Source organism: Pollicipes pollicipes, unplaced genomic scaffold (assembly GCF_011947565.3).
Source record: "Pollicipes pollicipes isolate AB1234 unplaced genomic scaffold, Ppol_2.1 Scaffold_4881;HRSCAF=5763_pilon_pilon_pilon, whole genome shotgun sequence".
In the NCBI taxonomy this organism is placed as follows: domain Eukaryota; kingdom Metazoa; phylum Arthropoda; class Thecostraca; order Pollicipedomorpha; family Pollicipedidae; genus Pollicipes; species Pollicipes pollicipes.
In genome coordinates this window covers 58,035,269-58,058,611 of record NW_023596576.1, presented here as the reverse complement: position 1 = coordinate 58,058,611, position 23,343 = coordinate 58,035,269, and the positions used below count along the sequence as shown (strand labels likewise).

The 23,343-nt window shown below is 53.5% G+C and overlaps 2 protein-coding genes across 4 annotated transcripts; one reads left to right on the top strand and one right to left on the bottom strand.

Annotated features, from left to right (window-relative positions):
* Nucleotides 1–1,432: 1,432 nt before the first annotated feature.
* LOC119101142 (protein tilB homolog) lies at nt 1,433–16,218 on the bottom strand. 3 transcript variants are annotated; one of them, XM_037224421.1, is made up of 11 exons: nt 15,987–16,218; nt 13,964–14,065; nt 13,468–13,533; nt 12,181–12,274; nt 11,023–11,226; nt 10,195–10,278; nt 8,910–9,035; nt 7,824–7,927; nt 5,707–5,832; nt 5,038–5,164; nt 1,433–1,577 (listed from the first exon to the last, which is right to left on the bottom strand). In XM_037224421.1, exons 2-11 carry the CDS (start codon nt 14,038–14,040, stop codon nt 1,467–1,469), a joined length of 1,119 nt encoding a protein of 372 aa, XP_037080316.1. In that variant the 5' UTR covers nt 14,041–14,065; nt 15,987–16,218; the 3' UTR covers nt 1,433–1,466. The 3 variants fall into 3 exon arrangements, with proteins under 3 accessions (XP_037080316.1, XP_037080317.1, XP_037080318.1); XM_037224422.1 differs by having other exon boundaries at nt 7,854–7,927; nt 15,987–16,217; XM_037224423.1 differs by lacking the exon at nt 10,195–10,278 and having other exon boundaries at nt 15,987–16,216.
* Nucleotides 16,219–16,424: 206 nt separating this feature from the next.
* Nucleotides 16,425–23,275, top strand: LOC119100657 (putative RNA polymerase II subunit B1 CTD phosphatase RPAP2 homolog; the record flags this gene model as incomplete). The annotated part of the gene is made up of 6 exons (XM_037223733.1): nt 16,425–16,784; nt 17,130–17,207; nt 18,921–19,035; nt 19,323–19,487; nt 22,471–22,598; nt 22,933–23,275. Coding segments are annotated over exons 2-6 (786 nt in total), but the record flags the coding sequence as incomplete, so codon positions are not given.
* Nucleotides 23,276–23,343: the final 68 nt, after the last annotated feature.

The window sequence follows — 23,343 nt, the reverse complement described above, 5'->3', positions numbered from 1 at the left end:
TGTAGCAGTCACACAAACATTTCGTGAAGCCCTCCCGTCACGACCTTAAACCGAGCGAAAGGAATGGACGCCGATGAAATCAAGCCTGAATGGTCTGCGCGGGTCGTTGCGGGTGTTTAGATCCGCGGAATGACTTGATACGTCGCCAGCGCGGCGACACGGTACAGTGTGGCCTAGCCTCACGCGTGCAGAACCGAACACAGGGCGTCCGGGGCTCCTCAGAAAAACAAACACCGTGCGATGCTACTCAAACTTATCTTAGTGTTGGACCCGGTGCAGTGTGAGGGCGATAAGTTAACTCCTACAGTTCGTTGAGTTGCGGCCCCAAGACTAAGGGTCGTAACATTCGTGCTGCAGCTAACGCTAGGTGAAACGTTCCGTCAACAATAATTGGTGCAGCCTCGCAGTGACTACAGTGACGTACGTCACTGTAGTCACTGCGACGTGTACGTACGTGTACGTAGTGTACGTCACTGCCAGTTAGTACGCCACTCTCATCACGCCACGTGAGTCAGATCGAGACTTAAAGATTGGTTTCACGAAACCCCCAGCAACCTCTATCAGGTCACCGGCCACCCGTGGTTACCTCCACAAGGCCTCGGATTATAGTTTTGAGCGAGCCATGCCGAGATAGTCTCAGACTACACAAAACCGCTGTGCGCGCTATATTACAGCCAATAGTCGATGGAAGATAGATGAATTTCTCCCGTTCCCAATGCAATGCAGCATCACCTGGTGACACCAACGTTGACATTTGACGACGTTAACGCTCCCAATAAGAACACAAACGCAAACGGATAAATTATTGCCTTTTCTTGCCACTGAGTTTCCGGCGGGCAGCTATAAAGCTTCGCTTCCCCTCGCCCAACGGAGACGTAACGAAGCCAAGCGACATGGACGGCGAAAGTCCTGCAACAAACCGCTGCACAAACTCCCAATAATCTCGGCATCAGATCTGGTTCATATCCAGAGTGCTCAACCTGTTCCAACCAACACCTCCCTCCATCCCCCACCGGGGCGCGCCACTCGACACGGCCGAGACTTCTCCGAGCCCGGCGCACGTCGCCACCGCTCGCACCCTTAAGTACAGACAACGGGTTAGTGGAATGACGCCCGCCCGCGCACAGCGCTGAAAGGAAGCGAGGACTAGTTCTCCATGGGAGGAAAGCAGACAAGTGACCCCCATCCGCCGTTCTCGGGGGGAAAGGGGGGAGGGGATCGCGGCGACGACGGCAGCGTCTCCTCCATCGACGCCGACGACAGCGCGGTCGTAGGTACGTGAGCAGGCAGCGGCCTGGGCTGCGAGAAGCGGGGCCGGAGGGCACGACAGGACCGCGAGCAAGCGGCAAGCTGACTGGGCGGGCGCTCGGCGGCGGCGCGGCCTCGGCGGAGCAGCGGCGGCCGCTCGCCGACGCCGCAGCGCCGCGCTGTTCTGGGGCGGGCCGAGGCGAGCCGGCTCAGCCGGCTCAGTCCTCCAGCTCCTGGATCCGGCAGCGGACGGCCGTGTCCACCACCTCCAGGCCGTGCAGGTCCAGCTCTTTGACCAGACACAGCACGGCCGACAGCACGTTCGGACTCTGCAACAGCGGCGCCGTCGTCAGGAGCGGCCCGCCGCACGGCGGGACAGCGGGTCCGTCGCACGGCGGGGCGGGCCGGGCGCCTGGCACCCCACACTCTCAAGCGGCACCCGCCACACAGACAACGGCGTCACACACTATGAGATGGCGCAACACGGCACCGCCGCGACGCGCGACGTAACAATAACGTGATAAAGGTAAAAATTAACAGAAAAATCGGCCGAAACTAATCACCATCGCTCGCTAGCCAACTGTGAGCGACGCGACACAAATACCTCCCACTAAGCGGCGCGTCAGTATGCGTTGAAAACTGCGATTTGTGATGTCAAACAGAGGCTGAAACGGCGGCTTAAGCGCTGATGTGTACGACAGCTTTACCACGACTGCCTTCATAGCGATGTTCCACGACGCCGTAGCGACACTGAACTACGTCGCCGTCTCACAAGAAGTCTGAAGTGCCCTGAATGCCTACGTGGCTTAAATACGAGATCCTAAATACCGCCGAGAAACTTTCACGGATCACTGCTGTATATTCTGAATATCTGACGAGCTTGATGTGTGGTGCTCCATTACGTACTGCAGCTTTGTCGCAAGCGTCAACATCGACGGACCTCAAGCATGCTTACGCAATCGGTTTAGTCTTTACATCAACCATCCATCGTCATCCACCTTCCTAAATGCAGGTGTCATCAATATGCGATGCCGCACGCGACCATCCGTGGGTATTTGGTAAGCCCACGAACTTCTTCGGCCCTGATACTGGATTTTTCGGGCGCGTCGACTGCAAATGGTCACGCAGCACCCCGATGACTTTCTGTAGCGTTGAAAGTTAACACCTCATTCATCTCACAACGAAAAACACCGTCCGTTCTAGGTGCGTTTTCCTTCAACGTTTCAATGACAAAATGAAGAGCTGCAACAGACATGTCGCGAGTCTGTTTGACTTGCTGGGACGTTTCGTCGCAGAGCTCGCCTCCACAGTGGTGGAGTGTGGTGGGTGGCGGCAGGACTAGGATCCACGCCGAGCGAGGCTCGCCGCGCGGCCACTGACCCCGCCACCCACGTGGTTCGAACGGCGATGCGACTCCAGATTGCAGTCCAGACGGCTCTTGGCACTCTCGGCGTTGTGTCAAAGGTCATGACGACACGGTCCGGCGGCGAATTCTTCGCCTGGTCCAGAAAATGCGACGCCTTGGGTGGGAATGAAACCCGCCTGGCGATGGGCCAAGCATCCGCGGCGTCTGCCTCTCGGAACACGCTGATGCCGGCGTCCTAACTGTTTTACCAACGGGAGGACACATTTTACCATCGGCATGGCAAGGATGACCTTTGCGAAGCTTTACACATATTTTAGCCTTTGGCAAGGAATTTACAGGCCAAAAACTAGGGTTTCGTAGAGGACTTCACATCGGGCACGCTGACTCGCCTTCCTCTGACGGGATGGTGCACCTATTCCCCGTATCTCCGGCAGTACGGCGCGCGGAACTTGCAAGTAACCCCGGCCTGACTTTACTGTGCGTTGGCGTCTGTCACCAGCAAGGCGAGCGTCCCTCGTACTTGTCCCGCCTTTCACACTCCAAAGTTGTCGAGTGAGCGTTATCATCAGAACCCACGCGAGCGCCACGTTAATTATGGCACGATAGGGACAGAGGATTACCACCTTCCCAACCCAAATACGGACAGAGGGGCCGGTAAGTCCCCCAAACGGGGACGGAGGTGGCGCCCGCCCAGCGGTCCCCGTGGCCCCAACAGCCAGCGGGGCCGGCGCGTGCCTCACCCAGAGTGGGAGGTGGCGCCCGCCCAGCGGTCCCCGTGGCCTCAACAGCCAGCGGGGCCGGCGCGTGCCTCACCCAGAGTGGGAGGTGGCGCCCGCCCAGCGGTCCCCGTGGCCTCAACAGCCAGCGGGGCCGGCGCGTGCCTCACCCAGAGTGGGAGGTGGCGCCCGCCCAGCGGTCCCCGTGGCCTCAACAGCCAGCGGGGCCGGCGCGCGCCTCACCCAGAGTGGGAGGTGGCGCCCGCCCAGCGGTCCCCGTGGCCTCAACAGCCAGCGGGGCCGGCGCGTGCCTCACCCAGAGTGGGAGGTGGCGCCCGCCCAGCGGTCCCCGTGGCCTCAACAGCCAGCGGGGCCGGCGCGTGCCTCACCCAGAGTGGGAGGTGGCGCCCGCCCAGCGGTCCCCGTGGCCTCAACAGCCAGCGGGGCCGGCGCGCGCCTCACCCAGAGTGGGAGGTGGCGCCCGCCCAGCGGTCCCCGCGGCCTCAACAGCCAGCGGAGGCGGTGCGTGCCGCACCCGGGGTGGGAAGTGGTGCCAATACAGCGGTCCCTGTGACCCCTCTCTGGGCTCCGGACGCACGCCCACACTGCGCTGGCACAAGCGTCACTGGCACTGGCTGCAGTCCATCCTGCAATTGGAGACGGCAGCCACCACGTAGTTGGTGGAGGGTGCTTGTTCGCCCCGTCTGCCCTCATGCAGGTGCTGTATCAAACAGCAAGAAACTACAGCACATGGGGAAATGACATTGGGAAATATTTCAAACACCACAAATGTCGTCCATACCAGCAGCCGGTTAAGCATAATAAGCGACCTTCTAAAAAGAATTTAACTTCTGCCAACGGGGTGCAGGTCGTAGCCTGCTCTCCACTTTGCGAACGTGCAGATGACCCAGCCAAAGGCCAAGTCGGCGTTCCAATCTCAGAGAAACGCTACATTCAATTCCCTGGCACAAAGCCGCCGTTGCCTACGCACGACCTAAGGAGCAGGTAAAAATCATGATGATCACGAACATAATAATCAAGATCTGAGATCTAAGTCTCAGCAGCATGCGGGTGGTAGCAACTTTTCCGGTGTTTGCTAGCTTTCCTTAAACGGTTTCCCCGCATCTCATCTGCAGTATTTTCACCCAGCCACCTGTATTCCGTTGTTAACGGCAGCCCAAAGGCCGCGTGGGTTCGCCAACTTATAATGACAACGGCGAATCGACGGGAGACCGGGCTGTCCCGCGGCGCGGTGATGAGCCCGGCGGTCTCTCGGCTCGGTCCGGGGGGAGGGGGGGGGGGCACGCGCTTCAGACGTGCCGCCGTGGGGGCGCCACTTCCACCGTGGGCCGTTGCAGTCACCCGACCCCAAGTCAGGGCACAGTCGGCACGGGTGGCCCACGTCGTGTCGCAGCTTTCCTACCACATAACGCCTCATGACGAGCCGACTCAGCTCCTGTTGCAAAATCACTTCAAATCTGAAGCGTTTAGAAAAGGGATAAACAGATAATACACAAAATGTGTTCGCGCGAGAAAGTTTCATAAACAAGATGTGGCACCTGACTTCAGTACCAATCTAACACCCTAGCAACCCGACATAAAAAGCTTGGCTACAATCGTCGTCAGTCTACAGCATGCGGCTAACCCCGCGACCCTCGCGCTCCGCCAGCGGCATGGTCCACCGCTGGTGGCGCCACCTGTACGCACCTTGCGCTTGGGGCGGACCTCGTACTGCCGCAGCGAGCTGTGCTCGCTGTAGGCCTCGGCGCGGCTGACCGGCGCCGCCTCCGAGCCTCGGTACCCGTCGCCGTCCGAGGCGGTCGTGCCCGCGTACCTGAATGACAACAGCACGGACATCAGGGACAGGCAGCCACGGTACGCGTACCCGCACGGCAACCGGACGGAGATCAGGGGGAGGACGAGGCCACGCCGGTCGGCGGAGCAGCGCTCAGCAGTAACAAGAAGATCGCGGCCCATTGTACGGGCCGGTGCCCACGGCAGGAGATCGCAGCCAGGTGACCGGGCTGGGCGGGGATGATGAGGTGAGTTGAGAGATGGGTTAATTGTGAGATGGGAGGAGCTTGTGTTCCATCTCACCAAGCATTGGTAGTTTCTGTCCCTAGCAACAGGGTGAAAGGAGGGTGGTTGAGTGGTGGACGTCACATCACAATTTGTGACGTCACTTTTAGTGGCGGACATCACGAATGATCAGCAAATAACGTCCCGGAAGGTCACGTGGCAAATGACAACAGAGGGCATCCCTTAGCGAACGTCACGCAATGCCGTCCACCGAACGTCGTCACGCGAGGCCTCCGCCGGGGCGGCGCCGGGGAGCACCGCCAGCGGCCGGCCGAGTGCGGGCCGCCGTCCACTCACTGTCGGTCGGGACTAGCGGCCGAGCGGCGGGCCCGCTCGTCCCGGTAGCCGCTGTCCGAGCCGTCCCGGTAGCCGGACGTCTCGCGGTAGCTGTAGCTGCTGCGCTGCGCCTCGGCCGGCGAGCGGCTGCAACAGACGGACGGCCGCCGTTGGGCCGAGCGGACGGCGACGCGCGCGAGACCGCGGCCCATCGCGGCCGGCGGTAGCGGCGACCGCCGCCGAGCTCAAGCGACACTGATCACCAGCCAGCGGCGGCGGTGCATGTATGCCGGGCGCCATACAATACAGCGTAGTTTTCAGTACGACTGAAGCCAGCGTTTCCGAGCGAAACCAAGTAAGTCCGTGGTGGCGGGCAGCGGGCTCTTAACGGCATCGGCTTGCGTGGGAGGAAGTGTCACCTTCCCGGGTGGATCAGTGGACATTTTACGCCGCGACAAAGGACAAAGCAATGTTCCGATCGTCGTAAGCCTGACATAAGTCTCGCTTATGCAAATTACTGGGAACAATACATTTACAGTCCTCCAATCAGCACACCATGTGGCTAATGCGTACCGGGTTCTACGCAAAGGGTAACGCCTCCCACGAGACTTGGCGAGCAGTGTAACGAGAATCCCCTACGCCAAACGGTAACTATCAAAATCGCAGACAGAACAAAATGAAAGTTTCTAACTGCTGCAATCAAGGTATGTACCAGTAGTCCCCACAGGAAGGGACTATCGCAAAATGCACAATGTCCCTTCTTTAGTTTTAAAGTGGCAGACGCTTGGTGGATGTGAAAGACGCATAGCTCTTAAAACACGTGGATGAGTTCTTAAAGGACGCATAGCTCTTAAAACAGATGGACACTTTTTAAGTCCCCATTTGACAAGTCACCGGCTTGCCTGGTTTAGCCGCGCCTTTCCCAGAATTACCTGTACGTGTGCAGCACCGCCACATCTAACTACTTGAAATGTAACGGGGTTTGTTATTTGAATTTTAGAATAAGCTCGTGGACTTAATTCCGCCAGTTCCCTCTCATGTCCTCACCCTACTTCGTTCCACCAGAGGACAGCATGGTGTTCGAAGATGACACATGAAAATGATTGCAAAGCCCCGTTTAAATTGTCGCGCAAACGGAGGCTTCTGTTGCGCTAATCGATGTTTTATGGCTCATATGTTTCATGCGTTTTTATGAGTTATGGTTGCTCACTTTCGCTCGGCGCCCACTGACCGGACAAGGCCGGGCCTGGCCACGCCTGCTCCAGCACACTGAACCAAGCACCCAGCCAGGTGGGCGGCAGCCATCTAAGGGCCGCCTCCAAAGCGCGCGCGCGCGCACAGCAGCAGTCCGGCGGCATGCATCCGACGTCCGCTACAGGATACAGCCCTGGCGCATGCGCGGGACCTAGCCACGGCGCGGATAACGCAGGCAGCTGCCAGGTGCCCGCAGCCCAGCAGTGGAGCGCGGAGGCGCCCCCGTCCTCTGCTGCTCCGGTTACCTGCCGTGCCGTGCCAGAGGCGGCCTCGTCCTGCCCCCGTACCGGCCGGGCTATGACGCATCAACTGAATGCAACATGTTGTTAGGGATTGTGTTACAGGCTGTAAAAATATTGCTCAGAACAATAAACATGACATGTATAATTCCGGCAAGTTATCAACCTACTTGAACTGGCAAATATAAGCTTGCCTGAATCATTTCATGCACGTTGTTTGTTGCAAGATATCGTCGTCTTAGACCCATTCTAATCGAACACATACAACAGAATGCCAAGGACTTTGCAAGTGTATGGAATTCAACACCGTGCGCCAGAACCCGTTCGGCAACCGGCCAGCGTTAATATCGTTCGTCGGCGTACCACATATCACACATTCCCGCCCTCACATCGTAGGCAAATACCAGCCCACTAAGAACTACCTGTCAGACTTCAGTCAGGTGGCAGGCCGCCCCTAGACGGCAGCCGACCACCTCACCCACCACACGGGCGCCATCTGTCGGCAGGCGCGGACCGTGCGGCGCCGGCGCGACGACGGGCCGCCCCGACGCGTGCAGGGCCATGCGGCGCATGCTCTCGACCCAACCCGTGGTGCGGCGTGCGGCGGCGTGCGGTGCGAGGCTCGCGAACGCGCCGGTGACGTACTGTACTGGACAGGCGGCGGCCGCCTTGTACCTGTCGTCGTAGTACGGCGCCGAGGCCGCCGGCGCCGACTCGTAGTACGGTGGCGAGGCCTCGCGGTAGGCGGGCTGGAACAGACGGCTGGGTCAGGCGCCAGACGATGTCGGGCCGCTGGAACCATGACCCCTGGACAGACGTGGAAACGACCACTAGGAGAGCCCAACGACAGCTTATCGGGTGCTGCCATTCCCCAAAGGTGTGTGTGTGATAATGAATGGTCCGGGAAGAGAGAGAGAGAGAGAGAGAGAGAGAGAGAGAGAGAGAGAGAGAGAGAGAGAGAGAGAGAGAGAGAGAGAGAGAGAGAGAGAGAGAGAGAGAGAGAGAGAGAGACAGAGACAGAGACAGAGACAGAGAGACAGAGACAGAGACAGAGACAGAGACAGAGACAGAGACAGAGACAGAGACAGAGACAGAGACAGAGACAGAGACAGAGACAGAGACAGAGACAGAGACAGAGACAGAGACAGAGACAGAGACAGAGACAGAGACAGAGACAGAGACAGAGACAGAGACAGAGACAGAGACAGAGACAGAGACAGAGACAGAGACAGAGACAGAGACAGAGACAGAGACAGAGACAGAGACAGAGACAGAGACAGAGACAGAGACAGAGACAGAGACAGAGACAGAGACAGAGACAGAGACAGAGACAGAGACAGAGACAGAGACAGAGACAGAGACAGAGACAGAGACAGAGACAGAGACAGAGACAGAGACAGAGAGACAGAGACAGAGACAGAGACAGAGACAGAGACAGAGACAGAGAAGACAGAGACAGAGACAGAGACAGAGACAGAGACAGAGACAGAGACATAGACGAGACAGAGACATAGACAGAGACAGAGACAGAGACAGAGACAGAGACAGAGACAGAGACAGAGACAGAGAGAGAGAAGAGAGGAGAGAGAGAGAGAGAGAGAGAGAGAGAGAAGAGAGAGAGGAGAGAGAGAGAGAGAGAAGAGAGAGAGAGAGAGAGAGAGAGAGAGAGAGAGAGAGAGAGAGAGAGACACGAGCAGCGGTGGGGCTCACCCGGTACCATACGGGTATTACCTGCTGGTAGCTCTGCTGCTGGGCCGGGGCGGCGGACGGGTAGTAGTCGGGCGAGCGGGTCCGCTGGGCCGGCGGTTCGGCGGCCGGCTCGTACCTGGCCGGCTCGTCGTTGTACGATTGCGGCTGCTGCGGCCGGTCAGGGAGAGGGCGGAGGCCGTCAGCAGGGGCACGCGGCGGACAAGCACCGGCGGCTGGGCCCGGCTCCCCGGCTCCGAAGGTTACGACCTCACAGACGGTCCATGGTTAATGAATTGGACAACCCATCCATACAACAGCAAAATCAGGCCACTTTAGCCGTTATAACACAAGCGTTTGCCAAGAAAAAAGTAAGATAAAATCAACTTGAAAATAATCCGAAAAAATATCTGATTTCGATGCAAAGTACGTGAACACGCGTACACATGTGATCTAGCAGTGCACATGCCATTCAGAGTATCACGTTGACATTTCAGAAAACGATCGCGCATCACCGTGAGGCAGTCGCTGTTAGCAAAAGCTGGGTCAATGGTGAGTGGACATCTGGCAGAACGAAGTGTTAGCTTTTGAAAACGACAGCCAGGACCATCTCAAGGTGGAGCAGCTTCCCCCGAGATGTTTATAAGCGCACACAATCGGGTACGCATCCAAGAAGACGCTCTGACGCTTACTTGGAGTATACCAAGAACGCCACGGCAAAAAAGGGCATGACAAGGAGAAGGCGAAAAGGATCTGGCTCCAACACACTGGCATACGAAAGACACACGAAGTTTCTGTTAGTGGGACTGAGAAGGCCTGAACACGCCGACAAGCATTAGTGCACAGCAGGAGCTGACGAGCTGCTCAGAACGCCTCACGACCCTGGAAACTGGGACATCACTACAGGCGGGCTCTCAAAGTCCGGTTCCACAGCCGGCAGCTGAGCAAAGGCAAGCACTTTCTGCAGCGATAGTTCCGACGACGCATCGCACGCCTCGTGGGCAGCTCCACCCCCACGCACACCGGACCCGTGCACCGGCACGCCGGCCGAGCACCGCTCAGGGGCTGCCAAAGGGAAGCACCGCCGCCAACGGACAGGCGAAAGTCGAGAGAAGGTGCCGCATTAGTGAGCGGCAGGCGCCGGCCGCGTCCGCGGGCCGACGGCGCGCGCCGCGCTCCGCCCGGTTAGTGGTGGTGGCGCGCCCAGCCGGGCGGAGCGCGCTCGGCCGTTAGTGGTGGTCGCGCCGGCCGGCGGCGGAGCGCGCTCGGCCCGGTTAGTGGTGGTGGCGCGCCCGGCCGGCGGCGGAGCGCGCTCGGGCCGCCGCCGCACCTGGTAGTGTCCGTAGCCGCTGGCGTGACTGGAGCGGCGCGAGTCGCCGGCGGAGCGGCGCTGCTGCTGCTGCTGCCGCTGCATCTGGCCAGACAGTCGGCGCACGGTGCGACAGCGGGCCAGACAGGCGTGTGACAGCCGACAGACAGGCGAAAGGTAACCGATGCAGACGCCGAACGGCTGACAGACAACCGACGCAGACGCTGGACAGCCGACAGACGGCCGACAGACGGCTACCAGACAGCTGACAGACAGGCACTACAGACAACAGGCAGTGGCAGGCGGTTGACAGACAGCCGACGCAGGCCAGACATCCATCAGACAGCGGACATCGTCGCCGGGCAGCGAACACAGCCGCCAGGACACCAAATCAGACTGCCAGCAGTCGCCCGACACCGGGCAGGCAGCTAGTACAGTACTGGATAACACTGGTGGCGAACACACCCGGCAGACAGCCGCGGGTTAGGGGGCGTGCGGCCTCGGCGAGGAGACACGGGTTCGGAAAACCAGGCAGATGGGCAGAGGTGGGCGCTATGGTCACACTTGCCAACACACACCAACAGAACAGCTGGGACGGGCTTGGACGACTGGCATGAGGTTGGCAGTAAAAACAAATTATCAACTGAATACTCGTTTTGTAACGGCTACAGCGCATTCAATAAGACCTCGAACAAACCAAACATGCATCGTCTGCCTCCCTGTGCGCTGACCGGGCTCGGGTCAAGGTCAAGGGCTCGGCCTGCCGCCAACCACGCCGCCTGGTGCAGACTCCAGCCGACGGAGTTGATGGCACTAGCCGGGCAACCGGGCCGCGAACCGTCGCCTCACCTCCAGCGCGTCCAGCGGGTGCAGCAGGTCCTCGCCGTGGATCATGGCCTTCTGCACCTCCTCGCTCTCGACGGTCGTGTTGTCCAGCTTCTGCAGGTGCGGCAGCGTGCGCAGCAGCGCCAGCCGGTAGCCCTCACGCTGGGCGCACGGGTTGTCCGCCAGCCAGAGCGCCTTCAGCTTGGGCAGCTCCTTCAGGTACACCACCTGGCGGATGGTGAGCGACGGGCAGCTGTTGTCAATATCCAGGGTGAGGTGCAGGCACACAACCGGGCGGAGACGGTGGCAAGGGGCAACGACAAATGTACGAATCCAGCAATAAAGACCACTCACAACCGTCAGTGAGGTGGGTCTGCACTTCGAAATTTGTACGCATGACCCTGTGCACTTGATTTGTGGATTGAGGAGACATGCGTTTACAATGGACGTCGTAGACACTTCAACCACTGGGTACTACGATACGTATGTCCCAGGTCCCAACAAATTCGCGTGTGTGTTCACCCATCGATCACGTACCTTCAAAACGCGAGAAGAGCCAATAGCCAGCGACAAGTCGCTGCGGTAAACATTCAGGCGCGGTGCACGGTGCCTGAACGGTGCCTGAACGGTGCCAGGCACGGTGCCTGTGCAATGCTAACTTTGAACCGAGCTGCAACGGGGTTTCCATTCCTGACTAAATGCGCGGAAAACTCCCACCATTTGTAGGGTTTGTGTTCATTTGTAAATCATCAGCTCGCACCGGCACTCACATGACTTCAAGCACAATAATGCTTTCCATGTGCATCCTTACATCACCAGGATGAGATTTATTGCAGGGATGGTATAAAGTAACATGACATGGAAGGGCGAGTACAGTGATGATCAGAGGTAAACAGAGTTCCCACACAGACTAGACCACACGAATGTAAGCCTCAAAATGAACAATGCATACCTATGATGGACAACACCTAGCATAACTTCACAATCTCCATGCCGTATTTGGATTGCAGTAGTGGACGTGCGCTGCGTTTGCCGCTTCGGTGACCGGCCTCCGTGTCACCAACCGATCTGCCGCGCTTCACTAACCTCAGACCGTCCTCCGTGTCACCGACCTATTTGCTGCGCTTCACTAACCTCAGGTCGGCCGCAGTGTCGCCGACCTATCTGCTGCGTTTCACTGACCTCATTCAGATCTGTGATGTTGTTCTGTCGTATGTAAAGCTCGGACAGGTTGTGACAGTACTGGAAGTCCACCAACGTGGTGATGTTGTTTACACTAGAAAGCAGAGTCACCAGTATTATATTTAGAGCATTACTAAGCCCTGAACGGACGAGACCAGACCCGTCTTGGGAGACAGTACTTAGAAGGTCAGTTTTATTTCGAAGCAGGCGCCCACTTTGAAAAGCTTGACGGCGTCTCCCAACTTCAGAACTCCTAAAACTTTCAGTACATTGTTTCATTCCATGATCAGGCACTATGAACAAAAAGTTTAACACGACGACACTCAGATTTAGACAACCCCGTGGGTGTTATCCCTACCCAGCGGCGTGACCAGTATCCACAAATACCACTTCGTCGCTTTTTCCAAATAACGACGCAACATCTGTACTAAGCGCGGTCGTGACATGTCGAAGCACAGGACGGCCTTTACTCCTCGGTAACATTTGGCCAACGCGCTGAGGACGCTATCATTTCGTTCCGATCACTTAGGTGGTATGGTTGGTGACCACGCAGCAATCTTTACTGAACATGAACTCTGATCTCCAAACAACCGAAAGACACAATTTGTGTGGCAACTTTGGGGAAAAAAGGAGGCATGTATTCAATGGAGCTGGAAGCCAGCAACGACTCGACAAAAAGGCTGCTTCCCGGTTCAGGGAGTGACAAAGTAATGCAAGCTGAGACTTCCTGTCATAAAACATTGTTAGGCCGTCTGAACCAGTAATATGGACAGATCATTGTTCGGACAATGATCCTCGCCCGGTGCGTTAACGTTTACACAGCGCTTCCACCAATTAGCTGCCCAGACATCGTCCGGTGTTATGAAGTCCTTGGAAAGGCTGGGTGATGTTTGACTTTCAGCCATGCACATGTCGCGAGCCGAATTATCTCCCTGAGATTGCTGGGATCTGAACCCTGATCTTCTGATTGTGATTCCGGTACTTTAACCACTGAGCTTACAAGGACAAACAACCAGGAAGGATGGGTCTTTTGGCTGCAAGCCAAGCATCATTCAGTCCTCCCAAGAGCTCCACAACACCTGACTGGGGAGTTAACTGGCTTAACACTGTGTACGTACTAACACGCCAGACAATGGCGGTATTTCGAGCGATTGCTCTACCCGTGATTCTAATGTCACGACTCAATCCCTTTCAACATGCAAACCAGTGGTTTCGTAAATCATAAATGTCCAGAAGTTAATGGAAGCTTATCCTTTTTGAGGTATTCATATTCGAAAGTCAGCTTACCTGAGTGCCAGCACTTCAATGTTTGGAAGCTTTCTGACAACTGAAACGTCAGATATTTCGCTGCCCCTGCAGGATAAGGAAGACCAATCAGATCGTATTCATGATGCACGCTTCTCCGCAAATCAAAGGCACAGCCATGTGCAAGAGTCACTAATCTGTGAAAGATACCACTTATGACCATATGAACCTCAAAGATCCTCGTTGTTAAAGCTTTGTTCACAATGGTCTCTCATGCTATACCAAAACAAAAACAAACAAAAAACAGAGGTATGGGGGTTCAATTGTCACTGCCCGCCCTTCCCACCAGGGCGAGAGGCAGGCGGGCTGTATAGCCTGAACAGCCGAGTGTCGTAAAGCCACAACGACACTTCAACAAAACGTGCTTATGACAGATGCATCTTGAAATGGACCACACGCTGTCTGTGTGAGACACAAGTATAGTTACTCTAGGACTTCAGCATATCTGTTCCGGATGATAAACATCCTTATTCCTCACCAGCAGTTGAGCTTCCTGATGCTATTGAGCTCCGCACCACGACTGCGGGCCACCACCATGTCTTCTGTCAGCTTCATAGCTGTAGGCCTTTATGCCATTTATCTGAAGTCAGGCATAGTGACCCTTTGTCAATAAAGTGTACCAACATGTAACCCCAGAGAGGCTTGGAGTAGTCTGAAAAGTTGGTCCTGTTGCTGCCACTGCCCAAGACCACATGGCAGTCAAGTGCGGAGCAGGAACCATGGGCCCTGCACGGGCGGCGTCTGCAGTGCCACCGCCACCACAGCCCCATTACCTGCCCTGACACAGGACATCAATGCCAACCAGGCAGTGGCGACCCCATGCAGGAGACTGCGGCCCCGCCGCTGCTACAAGCTCATCACCACAGCCTCACTCCAGACATGCCCCATACAACTAGGAGAAATCCTTGCACTGTGGCACATGGTTTGCCTGTGCTGGTTAATGGGCCTGACACCTCAGTGAGGATGGAACTGTGGGTGTGAAAGGAGGAAGGCTGTGAAGTAGTTGGTGGAAGTCAGGTAATCTCAAAGGTTTCTGAGCCTGAAATATCTGGTACCATAAGCCGTACCTTGATCCTAGTGAATCTGAGGAAGTGTTATGACATTTACAGAGTGTTTCCTGAGTCCTAAGCTGTCTGAACATTCACAATCAGCTTGATATCCTTAAAGTCAATGACTGCAATATGCTTGCAGGGGACCTTTTTATGTGAATACTGATGAGCATGATCTGTTGAAAAACAATTTGTTAAAGCACAAATCAGAAAGCACCTATCCATAATAAAAGTCAAAACATCTAAAACTGCCTGACAGTGATCTCCAGGATGAATTATCATTGAATCTTCAGATAATGCCTGACATACTGGTTTTCCCTGATGAGTTTAGCAAGCAACATGTTAAGAGATGGTTTTTAATTATTTTTAAGCATTTATGGTGATTTGGACCTACTGGCAGAGGTCTAAGATGAATGCATTTATGGTGATAAGGGTCTCTTGCTGGGGGACAGAGACAGGTAAGTTTATAGGCCACATCCCATCATGACAGCCACAAGGTCCAGGACTGACATAATTGTGAATGCAGGAGCCTATCTGGAATTTTGTAATGAGAGGGAGAAATCCTAATTTGTCAAAGAAAAACCCACTTAAGTTCACTGCAGGCATGCCAAACTTCTTGGGTAATGTACATCAATGCTGCATATTCTTCAAGCTGCTTAATCTGTTTGGCCAACTCAGTTTCCCACAGCCTTCATCTATCTACATGCATATTAATTTATATTAAATGTGGCATAACACCTGTGTGCCAGTGTGCAAAATATCTGCCCACTGTGCCAAACATGCCTTAGTGCACTGACTTTGGTGCATGAGGCATGTGTATGCTCAACTTAAGTCAGGCAAAATTTTTGATTTTTTTCACAATTTTTGCTTGAAAATTTGTGAAGGGTATTCTTGCTTGATGTCATCTTAACAGTCCAGATTTCTTCAAACATAAGCTTTATATATGTTGAGACTGGTTGTGACTATGGGCCAAACTGAGTGATCAGAATGTTTCCTTGGGTGAGCAGTGATAAACACATGACTGAATCACCAGTAATCAACATTGTCTTAACACAACAACCGGGATAAGCAGATAAGCCTCCCACAGACACACAAAGCTCCATTCAAGTCAAGCTTGACAAGACCAAACGCAATAAACGACTAAACCCTGCACGTTCTTCTCAAAAAGGTGGTATAATGCACGACACAGCACAGCAGCAGATATGATGAGAGCGATGCCGAGAAAACGATCGGTATCGAGGTACTATCGAGGTGTTGCTCACGCCACCACACGTAGGCGCCGACGAGGCGGTGCACTGACACACCACAGCCGGGAGCTCAGTCTACCGTAACAACCTTAATTTCACGCTTTGGTGACCCCCAACGAACAATGAGCCACACCACAACATGTGAATTCTAAGGCGTTGCAAATAAAAAAAACAAAATAATGCGGTAAAATTATCCGACACCTGCCTTATTGTGCGCGAACCTCCCCAGGTGCCCGCGGCCACTCGCGTCCCACGCGATCGAACGGCCCGAAATTAATAACAGTGTTGTAAACCGTGACCTTCACGTTCCATTCATCCAGGCTGTTGGTAGCTGTTAGACACTGCTCGTACGCGCAGCGCCATTCACGCAGAAACCATTTTAAAGCAATCAACGAAGGCAAGGCAATTCAAGGTGTAATATTCTCCGTTTTCATTGGTCCTTGCTAATGCAAGTTCCACATGCATAAAATGGAACATGTAAATATTTCAGTTCTAGCGCAAAAGCGCTGAGGAGTGACGCTTCCAATAATTGTGCTGGGCACTCGGATTGTACTCATGGTTAGGGGAACTTGGAGGGTAGAATTGGGGTTAGATTCGGTTGGGTTCATTCGCACCAGGGCAGGTAGCTGCATGCATGTCGTGGAAACGTCACCATAGGAGCTGAGAGTACCCTTGCCGAAATTAAAGATTTTCTCAATGCTTAGTGTTTGCTGAGTTATCTACAAAAACTCACGAACAACATGCAATCATCCAGTGAATGGGGTGAAGCCGGTGTACAGATCCACAGCATTGGCTACCTTCTTTTTTGTCCTTGCCAGTACCATCCAGCCTTGTGATGCATCTTTGGATGTAGTAGTGTGCCAGATGGTTTAAAAATCAAAGCAAATTGCAACCATGCTGACAAGATGTTGCTGAAATGTGCTATAATTTTCTGCACATATAGGGCATTTTGGTAATTGCATGTACATATGCATTTTTGCCCATCAGGCTGAGCTTCTGTCATGTAAGTTTTTTGCTCAGCCAACAGGGTAGCATGAACTGGAGTTGGGGCTGGAAGCTGCAGTCCTTTCTCTAGGCTTTTCAGCTAGGCTGCATGTATCCACCCTCTAAAATAGAGGGTGGTTGCACTCAGGGCTTCTGCACCCTCCAAAATGGAGTGTGGTTGCACACTGTCAGGAGCAGCATTAGAGATTGTGCATACCCCAGCATTATATTAGCAAAATGCTGTTAGTGCTTTTTATGTGGTGCATATAACAGAGATTTCAGATGTATGCTGTAACAGAGATTGTGCTGACTGCTCAGTGGACTTTACTCTATGCTGCTTTCCTGTAAGCACTGTGTTTCACAGGCCTGTGCAGTAGCTGAAACTGGTGCAACAAGCTTAAGAAGAAATGCAGCACATTTCGCTTAGCAAGCTCACCACAGAGTGAGTTTGGGCTATATCTAGCTGTATGTTTATTTTAGGTGCATTGTTTAAAAATTTTCTCTCTAGGGTCAGGGTTAAAGCTATGTTTAAGTGCAATTTATTGTGTTTTGTCCACTTAACTTTATTGAAAATGTAATAAATAGGATGATAATGTAAAGATATTCAAAATGGTGAATGAATAAGTCACAAGACTTAAATCTATGCATCTCTGCCAAAGAAACAAGGCAGAACACATTTGCTGGACATGTTACTCCATTTAGGTGCTTTGGCATAACACCAGCTATTGCTATCACCACCCCTTTGTTTCTTGCCGCAGTTTTAAACTTGGTTGAATGTGGTCCTGGAAGCATTCTGTGAACACCCAATCCATCCTCATTTTTTTGTTTGTTTTATTCCATGTGTTAGTGTGTGTATTGTGCAAAGTCTAAAAATGGACTGAAAAGGGGACCTAATATTTCCGTGACATGCAGGAAGAGATGGCATCTAATGTGTCAAAAAAGTCAGCAAAAGAGGATGAAGTGATCAGCTGTTTGTGATCTGTGACCACATACACATTAAGGAATAATATATTTTTTTAGCCTGAAAGTGATGTGCATTCAGAGGGAAGTTGCAGTTTCTTATATGCATGTGACAGATGTTTCCAAATTTTGACCTGCATGAAAAATATGGGAAATATTTATCAGTGTCAATCAAATCTACTATGATTCTTTTAATTGTGATGTTTGTGTGCATTTTCTATGTGCTACTGGTAGCTTGCTCCATGTGTGGGTGACTTCAGTATGAGTGATCATTGAAAAATGTTGTTTAATTTTCAGGTAGCATGGGGTGCTCTGGGTTTATGAGTAATTGGCCAGTGTTTGTGATGCATGTATGGGGGAGTATCTGCCAATATAGGGGCATTGTTGATGAGGTTTTGTATTCATCAGCATGTGAAAAGTGACTGTTTTTGCTGCCTCGGTTGTGTCCCAAGGGCATTCCACCCCATGTCCATGCCATGTCCATAAGTTGATGTCCAGGTAAGGCTCCTGATCTGAGTGTCACCACTTGGTCTTTCTTGTTTGTTGTGTGATGTAATGTATATGTCACCAGCAATGCACAATAATTAATATAATATCTTTGTAAGTTTTTACATGTGACAGAGTGTGCTGCAATGTGTGCTTAGCTATGGTGTTAAGTGGGTGTGAGCTATGTATGCCTGCTTATGTTGCTATGTACTTGTGTGTGATATTTCAGATCTGTTTATACAGTACATTCCAGGTATTTATGCACTTTGGTGCCTTGGTAAATGCATTGGCCTGAGCATTTCAGCATTGGTTGTGGGTTTTGTGTTTATGGCTGAATGTCAGGAATATTGTTTTAGAGGTGTTGCATTTCATGGCCCGCTGTCTTCCATCCCCCTCAGAAGCATCCAAGTCAGTCAAAGAGAGTCCTGTACCATGTCAGTACTGTTTGACTATGGGAGGCAGGGAGGGAAGTGTCATTGGCATAAAATAGTATGTCAATAGTTTTTCAGAAAGTCTGTCAAGATGCATAAGAGCCAATTGATGTTTTATGATCAATCCCTGTGGGCGCCCAGAAGCCATGGTTATTGTAGAACTGACATCTCCCACCCTCCCCTTTTGTGTTCCAGTCCATCATGCCAAATTGTTCTCATATCATATTGTAAGTATTCTCAAATTGGATATATTTTGTGTAATCTGTTGTCCCTTGTAGACAGAGGAACATTCTGGTCACTGCTGAGAAGAAGCGGATCTGTGAGCAGAGAGCACTTCATATTGTGGAGATGCTACTTGAGCCTACCATCGAGTCTGCATGGCTTTTGCAACAGGTTTGTGTCATTTTGGCATTTGTTGTGGTGCTAATAATACATTCACCAATCAACAGTTACTCTCATTTAGTTGTCAATGCTTCTCAACTGCAGGTGTAAGCTATTTGCTTCTGTGCACATGAGTTCATGTGCCAGTCACCTGAATACTTAAAACTTATGGTATACCTGAGTATCTACCTGCAGTGTTGTGCTAGGCTTGACACAATGCAACATAAATATTCAGTCATTATACTTAGATGTGTCATGTGTTGAGTGATATCTCCTTCACAAAATGCTTGTACTGGCAGGTGAAATTCATCGATCAGAACCATTACCAAGATGTAACAGAAGAGCGGTGTGTTACTGGCTGCTGTGGGTATCCGCTTTGCTCAAGGAGTCTTGGCAAGATACCCAAAAAGCAGTTCCAGATCTCTACACTCACCAACCGAGTGTATGACATTTCAGAAAGAAAGGTAAGATGCTTCCAGGTACTTGTGTCAATTACTGGAACCGTCCAGGGTCAGCAGGTAGTTGCTACCTCGGTGATTCTAGGATTTTGCCAAAGTTGGACCGCCAGGCTGTCTGGAGCATGTCTGGTGTGGAACATCGCGGAGCCCATGAGGCCAATGCCCCTAAATGCTGCGTCCGTGTTACAATTGAATGATAAACCTTGTGACGGCTCGTTGACCCTCGGTGGCTCTATGGCTTTTGCCTAGCTGCTAATTGCATGCCCCTCGGTATTGCTTGTGTCATTATTTATTGCTCGCACATCCCTTTTTGTATTCCGTCTGCTACTCAGTACTGTGCAGCATTCCATCTGTTAACGCTTAGTTGTCTCTTACTGTGCCGCACGATCTCAGCGCTCTGTTGGCCCTTCCATCAGCAAGGAGCTGGATTACCTGACTGTTGGAACTGTTGCCGCGCGATCTCAGCGCTCTGCTGGCCCTTCCGTCAGCAAGGAGCTGGATTACCTGACTGTTGGAACTGTTGTTTTACCTGACTGTTTATTACCATCTGTTGGAAAATCCTGGCGAAAAATGATGCTTCAGATGATAAAGAAGCTATGATTACACTCTGCCTGTATCATTGTAAATACCCTGAACACTGACGGCAAAAAGAGACAACTTTTTTTGTGTGCGTCATGACCTAGAGAAGAAAGGCATTTGTATTCTACGTGACATCCGTCACGCCGGCGACTGTGGTCCCATCACAGCGTTGTTATCCCTCCTGGACAGTCATTACCAGAACGAAGGCCAACGCTGTTCTATTCATCTTTGCCTCTTCACAAATTATTGCCTGTGCCGTCCAGATCAGTAAGTATTATTGTTTCTGACGCTGGACACTCACGAGGAAGGCCTATCTACCTGGGAATTGGAGAATTGAAAAAATTGAGAAAACGTTCGTCATTGTCTGCGCCTATCCGAGTAACGCGCAGAAAGAAACACGGAAGCGTGATTGGGGATCATGACCTCCGAAAAGCAACAACGACCACCATTAGTTCCGCCCCTGCCACTGAGGCAGGCCCTGCCTCCGCCTCTGCCAGCCAGGCAAGCGTTGCCTCCGACTCCGACTCAGCCAGGCAAGCGTTGCCGCCAGTCTGGTAAGCGTTGAGCACGCCTTTACCAGCCAGGCAAGCGCTGCAAACAACGAGCGAACAGCATCTGTCGTAGCACATGACCCCCAGCTCGATATCAGATTAAGGTTGGCCTTACTTGGAAAATATTTCCCTTTAAGTGGTGTTATTGCGACGTAACAATGACCGCCAAACCCTGGCGGTGCGGCTGTCCGTCTTCATCGTGTTCCTCGGTTGCCTTGGCATTGTCCTACCATTCCCCTGTCACTCCGTATCGCCAGTCCCTTGTCTGTGCATCCATTCTGCTCGTCCCCACGTCCTCGCGTACCCCACGTCTACCGCCATCGCTGTGCAACACGCTGCGCTCGATGCGATGGGCTGGGCTGCCACACTTGGGTCTTCCGTCTCGCGGTATCTTTTCCCGGTATGTTAGTCCGCCCGTATTTCTCCGTTTACATGGTTCTTGCCTCATGGTCGATCCCTTTTTCTCGCGTCGTTTCGCACGTCTTCCGTAAAGTTTTGTGTCTATTGATTGAGCTCTAGTGGTCCTTGTCTTTCAACCTAAATTTTTACCATTCTGATATATATCATTATGTGGTCGGCTTTGGACCAGACGTTGTGGGCGGACCCTATATCCATCACAGCATCCTAGCCAATTCTTCGTAACTTTTTTAGTTGTATTAAATTTGGCTCATTTCAAAATTGGCGTAAACAATTAAGTTAGCGCAGTTAACTCGAGCGCAGTTGCCTGAAGAAGCCAGTGCAGTGTTCTGACACCCTAAACGGCGTTGAGGGAGAGGGGCGAGGTATAAGGGACAGGGTCGCGGGGCTGACGACCTTTACTGCTGGACGTGAGAATGAACGTGAGTGAGCCTGGTGGTGGAATCGAGCCAGGGTGTAGTACGGTTGAGCGAAAGGGGGTAACGTGGAGGGCCCACGGGAGCACGCGGTAGGTCGTCATATAAGCAGGATGTGTAACATCCGTCAAGTCACCTATACGGATTGACCAGCCTCAAAGAACGCCTGAGAGCAACGTGACGGTTTTGGCCAGGGTAACGGCGAGGCGCCCATCTAGATGTGACATAATCCAGCCCGCGTCAGCCGCCCCGTGATATGTGTGTGAAAACCAGGGAGCCCGGTCACTGACCTCATACCAATAACGCGAAATTACCCTCTCCCAAGCACTGAAAATGCCGATATGTCTCGAAGATATTTGAACAGGTCTCGATGAGTCATAATCCCACCAAGGCACGCGTGAAGGCCATGCGTGTTGTGGTGCCTGCCCGCAGTTTGCCTACCCTATCGCCGGTGAGTTCGAAGACGTTCCATGACATCACCGCAGCCGCAGCGACTGCTGTCTCGCTTCAACTCCATCCTTGTCCTTGTCCTTATCACAAGCTAACATTACATTACGACCGCTGTCCCTGTTCTTCCCTTGCTACCCTGTCCTCCTTTGCGTGTGGTAATGGGTAGGGCTTTACGTCTCCCCGACTGCCAGGGCCATGTCGAGACGGACGCCTTCACAAGGGTGTCGCGTGGGACACAGTTTGGCGTGGGAGGGGTCCGAACCCAACACTCACGGGTCCAGAATCGAGCGCTCTAACCATTATACCACCAACGGGACCTCCTTTGCCTCTGGTGCTTTTGGTACGCATCTGACGGACGCACTTCCCCGGACACTTCTAAAGCCTCTGGTACCCCTGGCTCTTACGGCCAGGTGCTCCTGGTGTTCGGAAGTGGTCCGGACGCACGTAAGTCCTCATGGCGGCTTCCGGCGTTCTTCAGAGCTTCTGTTGTTGATGTGAGGTGGGGATGTGACCAAGTGCCACTGGGGTGTTCCCTGGAGTGTGGCGACGTAATCAGGACACTGAGAACCTTTTCAGAAATTCTGCAGCAATGCCTGCTTTCGAGCGTCTCGGCACTTGCACGCGCAGATTCAGACCAGTCCGCTGTGGCTGCGGGACCACGAGCCGGCACCCAGCTTCACCCTCCTAGATGAAGCGGCCAATCGGTAAGATAAACAAGTCTCGCTGGGTCGCCAATTGTATTCTGCTCCTGTTTATTGCTGATGCCACCCATCCCCGTTTTCTCTTCAATAAGGCTGATCAAACATGTTAGACATTGGCGAGGGGTTCAGTATTTTGGCTAACCCATTTCTCTGTCATACCTAGAAATAAATCGATTTTGCTATAAAAAAAATCGTCGGAGCGCATATGCAGTTCCCTGTCCGGCAATGCTATCACCGTATTGAACATGTATCTCGCATATAATGGAACCAGTCGGCAGCCTGTGGCGCGTGCGGCTGGCGCCACGTGAGCGCCGCTGACGCCGCCGGCCGTCGGCAGGCGGGGTGTGGCCGGTGACCCGGTGGACCTGGGCGTGGTGTGCGCGCCGGCCGAGGACGCGGCGCAGACCACCACCGACCAGGTGGTGACCGGCATGCTGCACCAGTTCGACGAGCTCTCGGAGCGGATCGGCGAGCTCGGCCTGAGGCCGGAGGAAGAGAGCGAGCGGCAGCCCGGCGGGGGGCGGGCCGACCGCGGCAAGGTGCGGTTCGGCACGCCCGCCGGTCGGACTGACGACCCGCCGCCTCCAGCACCGGCCGAGGTCGCGCCGGCTGACCAGGAGCCCGGGGAGAGCGGCGTCGCGGAGAGCCCCGCGGACGGACAGGCGGCCGAGGCGTCGCCGACTCGAACGCCGCCAGAGACTGCGGCCGGGGCTCCGCCGCGAGCGCAGGAGCCGGCGTCACCAGACTC

Excerpts from the sequence above, each read along its gene's own strand:
- LOC119101142 (XM_037224421.1), bottom strand. The coding sequence starts at position 14,040 with ATGAAGCTGACAGAAGACATGGTGGTGGCCCGCAGTCGTGGTGCGGAG. Across the intron at positions 13,534-13,963 it reads ATCAGGAAGCTCAACTGCTG|GGGCAGCGAAATATCTGACG; the intron begins GTGAGGAATAAG and ends CTTATCCTGCAG. Across the intron at positions 11,227-12,180 it reads ACATCACAGATCTGAATGAG|GTGGTGTACCTGAAGGAGCT; the intron begins GTCAGTGAAACG and ends ACCATCCGCCAG.